This window comes from Pocillopora damicornis, chromosome 10, assembly GCF_964200805.1.
Source record: "Pocillopora damicornis chromosome 10, jaPocDami1.2, whole genome shotgun sequence".
Taxonomy (NCBI): Eukaryota; Metazoa; Cnidaria; class Anthozoa; order Scleractinia; family Pocilloporidae; genus Pocillopora; species Pocillopora damicornis.
Genome location: NC_142679.1, coordinates 12,498,743 through 12,513,653, shown reverse-complemented (window position 1 = coordinate 12,513,653; position 14,911 = coordinate 12,498,743). Strand labels below are relative to the sequence as shown.

General features: G+C 37.8%; 1 protein-coding gene across 1 annotated transcript; it reads right to left on the bottom strand.

Annotated features, from left to right (window-relative positions):
* Positions 1-277: 277 nt before the first annotated feature.
* On the bottom strand, positions 278-13,245 carry LOC149038984 (uncharacterized). Its single transcript, XM_089184305.1, has 7 exons — positions 13,186-13,245; positions 6,397-6,445; positions 5,791-5,936; positions 5,263-5,458; positions 4,492-4,839; positions 3,510-3,659; positions 278-2,322 (listed from the first exon to the last, which is right to left on the bottom strand). The coding sequence occupies exons 1-7, from the start codon at positions 13,189-13,191 to the stop codon at positions 980-982; spliced, it is 2,238 nt and encodes a 745-aa protein (XP_089040431.1). The 5' UTR covers positions 13,192-13,245; the 3' UTR covers positions 278-979.
* Positions 13,246-14,911: the final 1,666 nt, after the last annotated feature.

Genomic DNA, 14,911 nt, shown 5'->3' with positions numbered 1-14,911 from the left:
AAAACACAACCGTAAACAGCACTTTTTCCCCTGACATGCATTGAAAATTTAAAATGTTCTCAGTTTCATGTACACTTTCTTGAGTTTTTTTAAATAGTCTTTCTCGTTACAGAAGGTTACTTTCCAAAAACGTTCTCAACTTCTACGTTAGTGATCGAATTCCTGAAACCTTGCGTAACATGTTATTAAAATAATCTTGTGGCGGACAACACAAGCGAAGCAAATTTTCAACGACAACGATAAGTTTCGCAAAAGACACTATGAAGCGAGGATATAATTTACGGACAAGCCTTGAATCGTTTTATTTCACGTAGTCGAGGTATCCAAGTACTTATCGTAAACTGAAACGAATATGAAATTATAAGGAAGATGCTAAGCTGAATTCTAACATAGGAACCACCATTCCAATCATTCCGATATAAATGCAAGATCCAAAGACTAGCTAAAACTCAAAAACAAACTTACAAAAAGACTATCTTCAAATGAAAACGAACTCTAACAAAACTAATAACCAAATGGGAAAAACGCGTAGCTTTCTAACGAAGCGTGAACAACGTAAGCCACAAAGTTACGAAAACGAGCAATAAAGAAACTAGTGTAAAAACTAGGCGAAACTACTAAAAGATTAGATATTTAGACAAACGCAAGGAAAGGAATATGGGCACTTACATAACAGTCCCGCTTGTAAGAGTTTGACCAAAGCGAACTTAAAGATAAGGTGATAAACCTTCCGATAAACACGTCTTATCGTTAGCCCAAAGCAAGACAACTAACTAAAATGCGGTTCCGGGTGGAACTTAAAGTTCACGTTCCTAATGGACAAACAGTAACGTCATTTTTGCGGTTTAACACGTTTAACACGAAATAAACTTATAGCGAATCAATGTCCGGTGGCAAAGGCGTGGCAGCCGTTACAAATCTTCCAAATTAGCAAGGAAAAAAAAAAGCGTTTTAAGACTACCTCCAAATTTTTTCCAGTTCAATCAACAACCGGTAACATCACAGAAACAACAGTTGTACATAAGAGTTGCACCATCTGCATGTATCTTTTGTGTACTCCTACTAAATAATTCATTGAGCTTGATCCTGAAGAAGATTTGTCAGAGGAGTTGCCATTGATTGATGAGTCGACTGGAGAGGCATGAGAGGTGTCCACGGTATTTGAGTTTGGATTTGCAGACAACGGTGTGTCTCTGTGTACGGATAGTGAAGGCCTTGTCAAGGTACTTTCATATACCAATGATGCGATGCCATCTTGAGATCTTTTTCCGGTGGAAGGAATAAATGTTCCAGAGAGAACTGAGAACTGAAAACTTACGCCGGAAGGTAAGGATGCTGAATGGAGAACATTTGATGTGTTCATATGGTCGTGTCTGGCTTTTTCAGATGTGTTACTTGTCTTTGCAGCTGAGTTGATATTTGTAACAATGGACTTGTTTAATGCAAATATTGACGGTGTGTAAAAATAGGGCAAGGCTGAAAGTCTATTTTGGGTAGAGGTATCCGTCTTCCTTGAGCTTAAATCAACTCTGCTTGCATGATTTGTGTGAGTAACGATTTTTTCACCAAGAGGGGAAGTACTTAATATGTTAATTGTCTCCAAATAAGAATATCCTGTGTTATGATGTGTGCGTTGAAGTGTTTTAAGTGTTACAGACTGCATGACCTGAGATTTCTCTAGAGATAACTTGATAACAGAATGACTCGGAAGTACTGAAACAAGCAAAGCACCTGAAGAAAATGTGACATTGTCCTGACTTGTGGATTGTGTGACAAGGTAATTACGTTTAGAGGTTGAGCCATCATATCGACTTGGGGGCCTCATCACATCATGAGAACTTGGCACGTTGAGATGACTCGACGAAAGAGTATTGTGATAATGACTCGCGGAAAGTCCAGCATCAAGCTGACTTGACGACAATGCAAAACTGGCACCATAGTTACGTTCAAGGACGTCAAGCGATTCGTTTGCTTGGAGTGCTACGACTGAATAGCTTGAAGTACGCGAAACGTCAGTTACATTATCACCACTTGAATATTGTGACAAGGTGGAAAAAGGCAGACTTTGTGCGCCCATCGAGTAATTTAAAATAGATTGCCTTAAAGACGTTTTGACGTTAGAATTACTCGCAGAAAGCGTGACATCGGATTGACTTAAGAAGGTTGCAGCAGAGGTATGACTTGGATTTGGTAAGGTGTTGTCTTGACCTAAGTGCACAGTTCCACTGAAATGACTTGACATTAAAGAAAAGCTGGGAAGACTTGATGTGTGGTAAGTACCACTTGAAGATAGTAGGATAGTGTTTGACCATGATCGAAAACCTGTTGATTGAAAAAACCAAAAAAAGAATAAATATTGTAATAGTATAGTTTTTATAGTAAATAGGTCATATCTGATTAGATAAAACAATAAATTATAAAAATTAAAATTTCCTCGATTGTGATTGTTTACTTGCCAAGTTGTTAACAGATGGTTTGTTATCGGAAAGTTTGTTATCAGAGAGTTCAAAGTTGTAGTTTAAATCAACCAATCACATTCAAAGTTGTAGTTAAAATCAACCAATCACATTCAAAGTTGTAGTTTAACTCAACCAATCACAACTTTGGTTTCAATCACCTTAGAAACACAGACTCCTAAATTGGGGCTTCATATCAAAGTCATTGCGACATTTGCCAAACAGAGTATTGCGTGACCCCGATATCAGGAAAATACAATCAGGAACAAAATTTGGACGCTAAAAGGAAAGATTGATTCTGCCAGAAAGAAGGGTGGTGTGTGCGCGAGGAGATTACTTTATCAACGGAAATGAAGTACGTATGCGTTCAGAGAGTATTATCACGAGTTAGACAAATCCGCTGTACTACAAGAGAACAAGGAGCTCAGGGGGCAGAAAAAGATGCTCGAGGATAATGTCGTTAATAAAGTGACAAAAAGACTTAAAATTGAAGAAAAACTGCGACAAGCCCTTGCCAGATCAGAAAAGTCCTGTGGGCATTACAAGAAGCGATCTATTATTTATTTTAACCTATTAGGTTAATTTCCTTCTTTGACTTTTTTTCATAGCACAAGGCTTTAGTTGCTCAACTTCGTCAATAAAACGTTTTGGTGGTCGCGATTTTCTTTTTGGACGAGCCGCCATCTTGAATTTTGGTTACACCGAGCAAACGTAATAATGCCACGGTCATGTAAAAGTCACTAATGTCCAATGTCCTGCATTGTGGGCAATGACTTTGATATGATGCAGATCGCAAGTTTTACCTCTCTGTCATAATTTGGCAATTCTTCTTTTTAAGGATAGTGTAATTTTTATGATTAATTGGTAATAACAACTCGTGTCGTTTCAATTCGCTCTGCAATCATACTCGTGATAAACAAATCGGACTCCCGCTGCGTGGTCGTCCAAGTTTATTATCACCCTTTTTCTCGTATGTTCATTTCGAAGTCAGATGATCAACTGACCAACAACATTATCATTTGCCTCAGCAAATAAATGTGGAGGTCCACTTACTACAGTTCCGCCTCTCTGTTTCTGCTACATCACCACAAAGCAGTTCCAGTCCGCTTTCTGGCAAAGGATTTACACACATTCTGCTTCTAGTCTGGTTTTTATGGCGGGAACACTCCGTCCACTCTGTCCACAGCGTCCAATGTCCTCTGACTAACGATAAATGGAGTGAGCACGTGAGGGAAGTTACGAGGGACATCAACTGTTGCAGCGTCAAGATTTGTTTAAGAGTGCGCACGACGCTTTTCTGTTTGACTTTTTCCTTTATCGTGCAGTTAGGTTACTAGTCCAGTGATGTTCATATGAATTGCAGAGTGATCATCTTTGTCAATTTTGGGCGTGTTAGTTATGTTATGAGAGAATTTATCTTGTAATATACTGGTGCTTTATGTGCTACCGAACCAGTTAATTTGTTAATTACCTTGGGGAATTATATCACAATCTTTAAAAGATTATCAGAAATAGATATAATGATATCTTAACTATAATCCTAAGATCATAAAATGCTACTCTAATAGTAGCAGAGGATAGCTTTCTACTTCCCACACAGGTCTAATTTAAATAAGTAGTAAAGTGTTAAATTTTCTTCACAGAGATATTGTAATTTAGTTATGTTTAATAAACAATTTTATGATTTGTGATATTTGGCGATTGTAGCCAAAATATTTCTTCCCCTCTTGGTGGTGAGCTATTTTTACTCTCTCTCATTTGACATTTACAAATAGCATTTACTACACGAATTAAAACTTCAGACGGCGAGTGACTGCCGACAACGAGACAATTTGAGTAACATAAGATGCACGACCCTCGGAGCAAGACGCGTGCCGCGGATTCAATCTCTTACCTTCATTCCCTTTTCTAAGAAACACGTTACAGAGACAGAGAGAAGATAGTTGAGCCTCGCGATGCATTATAAGAAATGGTAATTAGTTTGGTTGTTTGGAGATTTAATACTAAAAGTGAATGTTGTTTATTGCCAACTAACCTCTGAGGATGTTATATGAACAACGGAATCCTTTATTTTCTTTATCCTGGTCGGACACGAACCGTATACTCAAACTTCCGTTTAGCTCGACTGTCAAAGATCGATTCAAAACTCCACAATGTCTTTCTATGACCGTAGAGTGAAGACCATCGCCCTCCAGTATCTCCATGTAATCATAACGACAGTCTTCTTCTTTTTCTATGGCAATTTCGTCGCATACTAGCGGGATTAGCATGGCAGGGTGAAGCTGTATCGTCCAGAGACAGTCCATATAGTTCGGGTAGTCGTTAGGGTAATTTGGCGTGGTAATGACTCCATTGGTCTTGTTAATGTGTACTTTACATATTCCTATAAACAGAAATAAGGAACCGAGATATTCTTGTATCTTTACAGGTATCCATTTAATTCTTAAATTCCCGATTGCAAATTACTATTTCTATGTGAGATGCACCCTTCATTTCTCATGATCAGCTTGGATGTTTTTTGTGTCAAATCAAACAATGTTCCTTAGTTGATCTTTGTCTTTCTTCACATTGCATTTCTACGAGAAAGTGGAGTGATATTGTAAAAAAGGTGGTGGTCAATCATCGTAGTGATACACTCGTCTACCGTCAATTTTTTTTCCATCAAAGGGTTCCGTCCCAACGGGAGACGGCGGGACGAACGTTACGTTGAAAAGCCCTTATTCTAGCTGTGGAATCCCAGCCAATTTTACTGCAACCTCCACCCTCAACCCCTTGAACATTAGTTAGTTGGAACTCTTTAACCCACCAGAGTGCTGCAAGAAAAATCCTCGATCCATGGAGGTGTCATTTACGTTGTCAGACACAAAGTGCAGTAAGATGCTAGTCCCGGATGAGGTAATCTCACTTGGCGACCTATCAAGTTTCCCACAAAATCGCTCAATCAGCGGAGACGCCATACTGTCTCCATCCCTGATCTCTAAGTAGTCTCCATTGCATTGCGTCTGTTGAGAAGAAAGTCATATGAAAACCAATAATTAAGAACAGGATACAGCCGTCTACGAGTTTATCAATCTACCTAAAGAGAGCGGTTTCCGCATAAAACGAAGAACTTTCATTGGTTACGTGACCGTTATAAGACGATTGGTTATATTGGTGGGCTCTATTATCAGTCGCTGTTTGGAAAATCCTCCGCCAAAGGGACGGCTTTGTATTTCATCAATCTTCATCCAGGGCGATTAAGCTTGCCCTCTTGCTAATGTCCAATCCAACTATCGGCAAAAAAAGCGAGAATTACTCAAGAATTATGTTTATTTTGGTTTGCCGTATTCTTTACCTCAAAATCTATGATAGTGATCTTTGCTTTATTACCAGGTGAAACTGACTTGATCCAAGTGAGATTCGAGTTGGTCGGGTATATGTTAGGGTAGCCTGGAGTAGATAATGTTCCTTCCCAATCTGTAATGTGAACTAACTCTCCAGCTGAAATGGAGTAAATTCAGTGTTATTTTATCACCTCACGACTAACAACACTAGGTGCTGCGCAGTTTACACTAGTGTTTACACGAAGTTTTCTTGTCTTCTCATAAAATTCCTATCCCAAATGCTATAACGCCCCAAATGTCAGTTTTACACTCCCTTAATGGTGATAAATTTACTTCAGTAACTTTGTCGATAAAACCAAAGAATCTCGTAGGTTTACCTTCTCTTGCTAAATATCACGAGGTTAGGAGACACAACAACAAAACCAGCTGATGCGTCTTGAAAAGCACTTGAAACAAATTTTTGGGTCAGTGATACCACTGGTGTAATTGTTAAGACAGCGCCATTTTAACTGACTTCAGCTATTACTTACAAAGCAACTAGGTTATTGATTCTTATAAGTACAGACTAGTAGAAGTAATACGTATAGTAACGGCGTATTGGGAATTTGAGCTCTTACCTTCTGTTAACTTGATAACAAGCAGATTTGAAAGGATGAGGATATAGACCTTCTATCAAACGAAAGAAAAAACGTTATTTGTTTGCACATCACATACGTTATGTAAACTTGTTCTTCGTTTCAGCGGGGAAAAATGTCAGAAGGAAATATGTGACACTTCGCTTTCGGATTAACGAACTTTTTCATAGTTTCAAAATCCTTCTGAGTAATCACATTTAATCAACATAATGAATTAATTTATATGATTTCACTTTCTTTATTATAATTAGTTGAACCATTCTTTATTATCCGAGGAAATTGGAAAAGAAGTCCTAAATGGGAATCGAGGATTGAACTGAATTTTATTCAACCGTTTCCGAGGTACTCTACCAATGAGGGACCGAGGAAATGTCTAATGAAACGAACAAGCGAGCTTTTGATTTTTCGGGAAGAACTAACAGGATCAAAACAAATTTGAATGACGTAAATGATATTTACAGAAACTTACATCACTGTTCTACACAACTGTTGATGAATGTAAATTTCGTGAGCTTTTGTTTGAATTGAAGGGAAAAAGATCTTTTGCAAGCTAAATCAATTAAGGCCATGGTTATGTTTGAAAGCTTGTGGAACTTAATTAAGTTGAGATGTGTGCCTATAACTTGTAATCTTTTCCGTAAATAGCCCAAACATATAACAGCAGTAGTCCACTAATGAAGGCCATGGAACTGTTTTGTAACAGCGAAAAAAGTCATTTTCATACCGGTAGTGATGAAATTTCTATCTCTAAGCTACAATTTTTGATACTTCACTGAGGATTGATATGAAATTTTGTGAGGTGCACAAGAGCGTTCATAACCTTAACATCTCCTATTGCCAATTACTTTCCCTCGCTCTGCAAGATGTGCAATTTGCTCTGATGAACGTTTCCCAAAAACTTCGTGAATTGCATTAACACGATTACTTCATTCCAATTATTCAGACTAAGTTACTTGAGTTTGTCACTTATACCCCGTTCACACCAAAGCTTAAACATGTTTAAAATTTGTTTTGATAAACAGATTTAATAAGATTGGCTGTTCACGCTGCGGGCGCGTTTAACACTGAAAACACTTCTAAAACCGTGTTTAACAAAACTAAAGCGCGAGGTAGTTTGACAATCGTGTTTAATAAAACACATTCAAAATGGCGACAGAAACCAAAACACGCGGAGGAGTTTGAGAGCACAGAGAAACCCTCCTGTTAATTGAAAAGTGGGAGACGAGAATATCCAACTCCAGCTAAAATCATGCACAAGAAAAAAGCCCATATGGCTAGAAATTGCGGCATATCTTCGAGCTGCAGGCAATGAAGAAAAAGACGACGGCAGCTGCAAGACACAAATTCACACTCTGATAAGCGCCCTTAAAAGAAAAGTCACTTAAATCATATTTTTATCGTAATCTGCAGTAATTAAGCTTTCTTCTGATGTATAGTTTGCTAGGATTTCAGTGAAACTCGCCTGCGAAGGTGGGGAGTAACCTTAAGTCTTCTTTAGTGACCTGAGATGTGTCTATCACTGATTAAATTTGAATGGTACTCAGACGTAAGGAGAAAGCTAAGTGTCGTGTGTTCCGTTTCATCCCAAATTCTGAATCATGTGGTGTCCAGCTGTGCATCATTTGTTGTTTCAGAGTAGACGACGCTTGAAGAATCGTTCAGTATATAGATCTGTGTTCGTAGTACATGAATTGATATGAACTTCAAATGTTTACTGAACTTCATATCACATTCAGTGGATACGTCAAGGGTATTTTCACGTAGATATTGACTGAAAAATTCAAGGAAATTGTTGAAGCACTTTCCAAACTGTTGCTTAGTTTCTCGTAGTGCCTAACGAGTCATCATTGATACACCCGCTCCAGTGCTAATGAAGCACGCACTTATTGTTACAATCTCATCGTCACTTATCAGTTACAGATCAAAATGTGCTCTATTTTAGGTTTTTTTTTTCTTCGTTGTGAGAAACATTCATCAATATATATTTGCCACCTTAGAAACGAGAAAGAAATTCTTACCAACATTTTTGCTTATCAGTATGTTACTTATCCTTTCCTTTCTGGTCCTCTAAATAACAGGCTGCCACATAGGAGATTAAACCCTTACACAAAATAATGCATTTGTATCGATGCATATTAGCGTCATCTTTTCTTAGTTCGCACGCTCTTTCTGGGTCAGAGCACAAAAACATGATTGATTTTCAATGTTTACAATGACGTCTGCTGTTTTTAGTAACCGCTTTTGAGTTAGAGCTACATAGAAGACGAGGTCAAAGTAGAGAAATTAATAGGTTGTGTCCCAGTTGCAACGTCTACATCCGCTACCAGAATTCACGCGGAAGCAAAAATTAGTAAAAGCTTAAATCAAGAGCAGCTAGTGTTTCAAAATCATATCTTTCATATTTGGATTTGTAATATCCGTAAGATAGCACACTCTTTCCGGGTCTGATAACTAAACCAGAATTTTCATGTATGCAAAGTGGCTTGTTGTTTGGGGTGGGAGTAAAAATTGTTTAATTAATTATAAGCTATGAGATTTTAGAAAATCAATGGAATAAGGAATTCGGTATCATAGAGTCGATTGGCTGCATAGCAACCAATATTGCTAACTTTCTGTATAAAGAGTAGCATGATTTATCTGGAATGCGTTATTTTATGGCAAAGAAAAGAATGGAGTAACAGGAGGGCGTAAAAGTACCAAACTAAAAGTGAGAATGAAAATGAACTCTCTCCCTGTTTTAATGTCACCATCAATAATAATAGGCTACATCCCTTGAACTTTAGCAGGAAAGTAAAACTGAACAAAGGATTTTTCTTACCTTTTTTGATTTTTGAGATTTGATTGATTAAACGTTACACATTTCACGGCGAAAAGAAATCATTTTACGCTTGAATTACTTCCAGAGCGTGAGAATGTCGTAACGAACAGCTGACGAACTCAGGGGGAAAAAATCACTCAAAGTCAAAGATATTGGAGGGCAATTCTCTCACCTTTACCTTCAAACAAAGACATTGCGGAGTTTTCAATCGATCTCTGACAGTCGAAACGGAAGTCTGAGCATACGACTCTTGTCAGACCAGGATAAAGAATTGAAAGGATTCCATTGTTGGTATTACATCCTCAGAGGTCAGTCAGCAGTATTCAACATTCACCATAAGTATTATATCGCTAAATAACTAACCTAATTGCCATATTTTGATGATGCATAGTGGACGATGAAAAGTACTACATGTTTACACCTTAAGTCACCTCTAAGAAAAAGGTGTCCAACGTGCTAAATTAAAGTTTAAAAACTATTTTCCTTGAAATTTAACAAGGAAAGTAAAACTTAACAAAGGATTTTTCTTAACATTTTTGATTTTTGAGATTTGATTGATTAAACGTTACACATTTCACGGCGAAAAGAAATCATTTTACGCTTGAATTACTTCCAGAGCTTGAGAATGTCGTAACAAGCAGCTGATGAACAAAAATCACTCAAAGTCAAAATACAAAACATACTTTTAAGCGTTATCGAAGAGGACTAATTTATTATTGTAAATCACATAAGGGAAGGTACGTTTTTTATTGGGGGGGGGGGGGGTGGGTCGGGGTATTTTAGAAATTTTTTGCGGAAAAAAGTCGTGGCCCTCCCACTTCCCAGAATGGATCTATGCATGACCCTTCACAAATACCTACACAAAAACATCTGACCCTCCCCCCACCTCCTCCAAGTCAAAAATAACCTGAAAACTTGAAAATGGGCAAGGATTTACGAGGAATGGATAGAGGGAAATGCTCTTGTGGTGAATGCGAGGATTTCACGAGATCAGATGAAGCAACTTGTGGCTGTTGTGGCTGTTTGCCGACTCGCCGTTCTAAATGGCACATCGTGCGCGGGAACAAGTGAAAGTGCAAGTCCAAAGAAGTGGAAAGATGAAGACCTGGGGTGGTTCCCAAACCCAAAGGGCGAATATACTGACTTCTTCTTCAGTGATTGAATTCCTGTAACCGTGCGTAATGTATGTTATTCAAAAGAATCCGTCAAATAAGCAAGGAAAAAAGAGCGTATTCACACTACTTCCGAATTTTATCTAATTCAAATCAACAACCGGTAACATCACAGGCATAACACAAGCCGTGACAACTGTGTTTGACCTAAAAATTACAAAAATAACCAATCTGAGTTCACCGACCTCAGAATAAATCATGTTTGCCATCGCTATCTAATTAAATCATTCAGTTAGCGAGTATGTATGTGTTAAGGTAATTTTCTGTTATGAAGTCCGTCCTGTAATACAAAAGAGGACAGGCGAGGCTTAAAAAGTGAACTATCAGGGAGGTGTTTCTTCTTTCCCATTTAAATCTTATCATATATCTCCGAGCTCTGATTCGGGTTTTCCTATTTGGTCCCAGCTTCTTCGGTGCCAACTGGTTTCGCTGCACGGTGAAAAGTTTCGTTTGCCAAAAAAACTACCTTAGACATTTCAGGAGAGCATTCGGACAGCATTTCGCTGGATATGACTCATATTTTGTAAAAGACGGCTATGTACAGCTGTAGCTGTTCAGTGCGGTGAACATTAGGAGATATTCAAACGAGACATGACAACGTCGAGCCATTGACGTCCTGAGGAAGTTTCATGCTGTTCTAATGTCTAGAACAGTGAGGTTTTTAGTCATGATTGGCCAACGATCGAAGGTTTGTTGCTAGTTTGAATCTGCAAACCGGCTGCGGTAGAACTGAACCCTACACAACATTCTGTTTACCGATGAACTCGAAACAGAATTGAGAATTTTGATGTCAGGGGACACTGTACAGAAATCATCGTTGAAGGAAAGGGTGCCAATTGCAGATGTTGTTTCAGGGTGTTAAGGGTCGTTAAGGTTACGTCCCAACTTCAGAGGCCGAAAATATCGATTTGTCTTTTATTTGACTAAACTGAATTGAAACATTCAACTTAACATTTCCTAAAAAAAATTTCTGAAATCTTCAAAAGCACCCGAGATATATAGAAAATGTATTTTCAACTAAAAGTTAATAAATCAGAAAGGTGTCATTATCTCGGACCCGGGCGAACCCTTAGGGAAATTTTCGCGGCAACCGCTCATCTTGGGGCTCGTTTTTCGTGTTATTTCCATATTTTGTTTACATCGCGCACTTTTGTTTACATCGTGGAAGCTCTTTGCTTATGGAAAGATCTTTGCTCATGGAAAAATCAAAAGCGGAAGAAAGTCCTTGGTAAAATGAAAAAAAAAAAGGGGCCGTAAGAGGAAAGAAAGAGTACCGTTCTGTCAAGAGAAGGAAAAAAATTTTTGTGAAAGCGACTAGTTCTAGCGGAGCTTCGCGCTGGCGTCCAGATTTTGAACAAAGAATACGCCGTCAAACCAAAATTTGCCATACATAATGTTAAAAAACGAGGTGCCCTTTTCTTTATGCAAGTACCAGCCTTGATACAAAAACATTAAATATCACGACGAAACGTAATTTTGAAAGCTGTATGTCGATTCATTGTCTTGCTCCTCAGCACATTCGCAGTTTTTCCATTTTTGTCGCGGGTTTTGCCTTCGCCTTTGGCAACTTTGCGCATTATTGTGTCGTCCTCCTCAACGCTCCACTGAGCGATCGAGATAAAAAAAACAAAAACGTGTAATTATTACATTTAGGACCAAATGTTATTACATTTAGGACTCTATTATATTTAGGACCAAATTTTATTACATTTAGGACTTTACTGCATTTAGGACTTTATTACATTTAGGCCTTCAACACAATGACAAACGAAAGTGTGTCGGGAAATTTTGATATTTGAAATATTTTTCCCGTGGTGTCCATTTAGACAACACGCCTCGCATATTTTTAGCTACTCCAACTTTAGTTGCCGATATCTAGAAAACCAATCAGAATATAGAAAAAGTCAGACACACTTTCATTGATTGATGCCCTACCAATAAGACTATACAGCCATTTTGCTCGTGCTGCGGCATCCGATACCCGACAAATTCAATAAGAGAACCTTCGATCGTTTCATGCCTTACCGGCTCCTAACACTTCCTAAAAAGAGAAGTCGCTTAAATTATATTTTTATCGTTATCTGCAGTTATTAAGCTTTCTTCTGATCTGTAGTTTGCCAGAATTTCAATGAAAATAGCGCGCGTACGAATTTTTCCCGAAGGACACCCGCGAAGGTGGGAAGTAACCTTAAGTCTTCTCTAGTGACCTGAGATGTCTATTACTGATTAAATTTGAATGGTACTCAGACGTGAGGAGAAAGCTAAGTGTCGTGCGTTCCGTTTTATTCCAAATTCTGAATCATGTGGTGTCCAGCTATGCATCATTTGTTGTTTTAGTCTGAGGTGACGCTTGACAAATCGTTCAGTATATAGATCTATATAGGACTTTACAATTGTTAAGTTCTTCATTATTCGTTTTGTTTTCGTAGTACATGAATTGATATGAACTTCGAAAGTTTACTGGACGTCATATCACATTTAGTGGATGAGTCAAGGGCACTTTCACTTAGATATTGAATCAACAATTCAGAGAAAAAAATACAAGCACTTTCCAAATTGTTGCTCCGCAGTTTCTGTACGTCATAGTGCTAACGAATCATCAGTGATGCACCCGCTCCAGTGCTAATGAAGCACGCACTCACTGTTACAATCTCATCGTCACTTATCCTTTACAAATCAAAAATGTGCTCTATTTCATGTTTTTTTTCTTTCTCTGCTTCGTTGTGAGGAAAATTCCTCAATATATATTTGCCACCTTAGAAATGAGAATGAAAATCTTACCAGCATTTTTGCACATTAGTATGTTACTTATCCTTTCCTTCCTGTGCTCCCAAATAACAGGCTGCCACATAGGAGATTAAAGCCGTGCGCGAAATAATGCATTTGTATCTATACATATTAGCGTCATCTTTTCTTAGTTCGCACGCTCTTTCTGGGTCAGAGAACAAAAACTTGATTGATTTTCAATGTTTACAATGACGTCTGCTGTTTTCAGTAACTGCTTTTGAGTTAGAGCTATATAGAAGAGGAGGTCAGAGTAGGAAAATTAATAGGTTGTGTCCCAGTTGTAATGACTACATCCGCTAGCAGAATTCACGCGGAGGCAAAAAGTAGTAAAAGCTTAAATCAGGAGCAGCTAGTGTTTCAAAATCGTATCTTTCTTATTTGGATTTTTAATATCCGTAAAATAGCACACTCTTTCCGGGTCTGATAACTAACCAGATTTTTAATGTATGCAAAGTGGCCTGTTGTTTCGGGTGAGGGGCAAAATTGTTTAATTACCTGTAAGCTATGAGATATTCAATGGAATAAGGAATTCGGTATCATACATTCGAGTGGCTGCATAGCAACCAATATTGCTAACTTTCTGTATAAACAGTAACATGATTTATCTCGAACGCTTGATTTTATGGCAAAGCAAAGAATGAGAGGGCGTAAAAGTACCAAACTAATGGTGAGAATGTTAATTAATTCTCTCCCTGTTTTAATGTCACCATCAATAATATTAAGCTACATCCCTTGAGCTTTAGCAGGAAAGTAAAACTGAACAAAGGATTTTTCTTATATTTCTTTTTCGATTTTTGAGATTTGATTGATTAAACGTTACACGTTTTATAGCGAAAAGAAATCATTTTACGCTTGAATTACTTCCAGAGCGTAACGAAATCAGGGGAAAAAAATCATTCAAAGTAAAAATACAAAACATACTGTTAAGTATTATGAAAGAAGACTAATTTATTATTGTAAATTACATAATCACCAAATGAAAGAAAAAGAGTAAAAGTAAAAAAAAAACTGCATCGTAAAACGATTAAGATGATTATTTTGAAGTAGATGCTCTCATCAATTCCTTTCTTTTTTCATTTTCCTTTTTGTTTTTCACTGAAATTGAAAATTGAAAATTGATATTGTTTGTTTCATGGAGCCGGTAGATTTCATGTCTTTAGATCATGTGGAGTCATTTCGCTAACCTTACAGAATAACTGTCTTTCTTAGACAGATTTTGGAAATATGATGAATTTTCGTTATTCGAAAGTTAATTTTTTCTTGAAGTACTCTGGTGAGTCAAATAGGTTCAAATGACTAATGTTCAAAGGGTTGCGGGTGAAGGTTACTGCATGATTGGCTTGGATTAAACAATTGTGATTGGTGCATTTCGACGAAATGTTCCCTTCGCTATTGGGAGGGAACCTTTTAAGGGGTTTACTTCGGGAAAAAATTTGTACGCGCGCTAGTTTTACTAAAATCCTAACAAACTATACATCAGAAGAAAGCTTAATAACTGCACATTGCGATAAAAATATAATTTAAGCGACTTCTCTTTTAAGGAAGTGTCAGGAGACGGTGTCAGGTTCTTCTATTGAATTTATCGGGTATCGAATGCCGCAGCACGAGCAAAATGGCTGCACAATCTCATTCACAAGGCATCAATCAACAACAGTGTGTCAAGCTTTTTCGATATTCTGGTGGGTTGTCTAGATATCGGTATCTGAAGTTGGAGTAGCTA